We start from the raw sequence: 1795 nt of genomic DNA, 5'->3' as shown, positions 1-1795 counted from the left end.
GCGATCGCTGGGCGCAGGCCAGCCAGCAACCCTGGCCCCCGTGGGGTCTGGGGTTGCGGCCTGACCTGTGCCCCGGCCCTCCCGCCCTCCGATCACCATGGCGATCTTGGGGCCGCAGGCCAGCCACCAGCCCCGGGAGTCCGGGGTTGCTGCCTGGCCTGCGCCCAGCCCTCCCGCCCTTCAATCACCATGGCAATTGCTCCACACAGGCCAGCCAGCAACCCCAACCGGCTTTCCGATGGTGATCACCGGCTGAAGGCGGCCTTTGCCCACCCCCCAGCTCTCGCCTGCCGCCTGGGTTGCCGATCACCATTCTTCAGTCCTTCCCCTTTCGCCTCCCAGCATTGCGGATACATATGCAAATTAACCACCATCTTTGTTGGTGGTTAACCACCATCTTGGCTGGCAGTTAAGTTGCATATCGCCCTGATTAGCCAATGGGAAGGGTAGCGGATGTATGGCTAATTACCATGTTTCTCTTTTATTAGATAGGATTACTCAGTTCTCTATATTTGTGCAAATTGATGTTGAATAATTTACTCCCGTATTGAAAATATACCAGCATATCTGTTCACAAGATCTTGAAAAGGAGTTCAGATTACACTTAGTGTCCACACATTACCAAATGTCATTTTTCATGGCTATTTGGTCATTTCACCTCATTCCCAATTTGAGTTGTATTCCAAACAAACACATTTTTATTTAACACAGTCTGCATGTAAAGTTTTTCTGTTTGTTGCCTTAACATGGGGTGAGTGGGGGATGGAAAGGAAGGAAACGGAAGATGTTATCTCCTCCCCCTCGTCATAGTCACCAATGTAAAATGGCCAGAACCCACTGCCAACCTGGAGCCGGGCCGCAGCTCCTAGTGGGCTGTGACCTGGGCACTGACCTTTGAGGATGGGCCTCTCCCCGATGCTCCGGATGCTGTAGATGGCACTGGACAGGGGCACGTCTGGGACGAGCTGTGCCAGCAGGTACCCAGAATACCAGGCGCACACGGAGGCGAAGATGAAGAGCACGGCTCTCAGGGTGCCTGCGGACAGACAAGAGGGTGTGGATGCTCAGGACAGCGGCCACCAGACAGCCCTGCCCCCCCGACTCTCCTAGCCGCCCCCCCACCCCAACCATGGGTGTCAGCAGGGTGCTCCTGGGAGGTGGGGGCAACGAGGGCCCAGGGCTGCTTTAATGAGCCAACACGCGTGACGACTTAGTAGGCTTTGCTGGGGGCAGGCATTTGAGGTAGACAGATGTAGACATCACGAACAAGATATGAGTGTTTTCCAGGCCGTGCTTTTATGTTCACTGCTGGTTTGGGTCTTAGAACTTTCCCAGATGCTAATGTCATCGATTCCTCAAGTGGCCTTGGGAGCCACCACACCTGACGCGGGGCCCGTCTTGCCCGGCTCAGTGGACGGGTGGGGGCAGGCGTCAGCTCTCTGGGGCTGGCCCTCCATTCCACATGTACTGTCCCACCTGCACTGCACCGGCCAGCTGTGCCAGTTGTTCCAGAGAACGATGGAGCCTAGAGGAGCTGTGGGAACTCCCCAGGTCATAGCTGGTCAGCGGCACATGCGGGCGGCCTCCAGGCTTGTGGCTGGCAGCTGAAGAGAGGGCGGCCGATAGCGGCTGCGCTCCTGACCCGCAGGGTCTACACTAACTGCTGGTGGTCAGTGTCAGAGCTGCACTGAATTGTGGGACACCTGGATGCTGTTAGGGGCTTGTTGTCTCCCCACCCAGCACCCTGAGCAGGGACAGGTGGGCCGTTCTCCCAGCCCCCCTTTTCCAAGTTCAC

The 1795-nt window shown here is 56.9% G+C and overlaps 1 protein-coding gene across 1 annotated transcript in view; it reads right to left on the bottom strand.

Annotated features, from left to right (window-relative positions):
• Positions 1–1795, bottom strand: part of FAM3B (family with sequence similarity 3 member B) — a 29822-nt gene that overhangs the window by 23315 nt on the left and 4712 nt on the right. The window contains exon 2 of the mRNA XM_015568966.1: positions 893–1036. Coding sequence (XP_015424452.1) covers positions 893–1036 — 144 coding nt within the window. The remainder of the gene's footprint in view (positions 1–892; positions 1037–1795) is intronic.

Source organism: Myotis davidii, unplaced genomic scaffold (assembly GCF_000327345.1).
Source record: "Myotis davidii unplaced genomic scaffold, ASM32734v1 scaffold512, whole genome shotgun sequence".
NCBI lineage: Eukaryota > Metazoa > Chordata > Mammalia > Chiroptera > Vespertilionidae > Myotis > Myotis davidii.
This window is presented reverse-complemented; position numbering and strand designations above follow the sequence as displayed.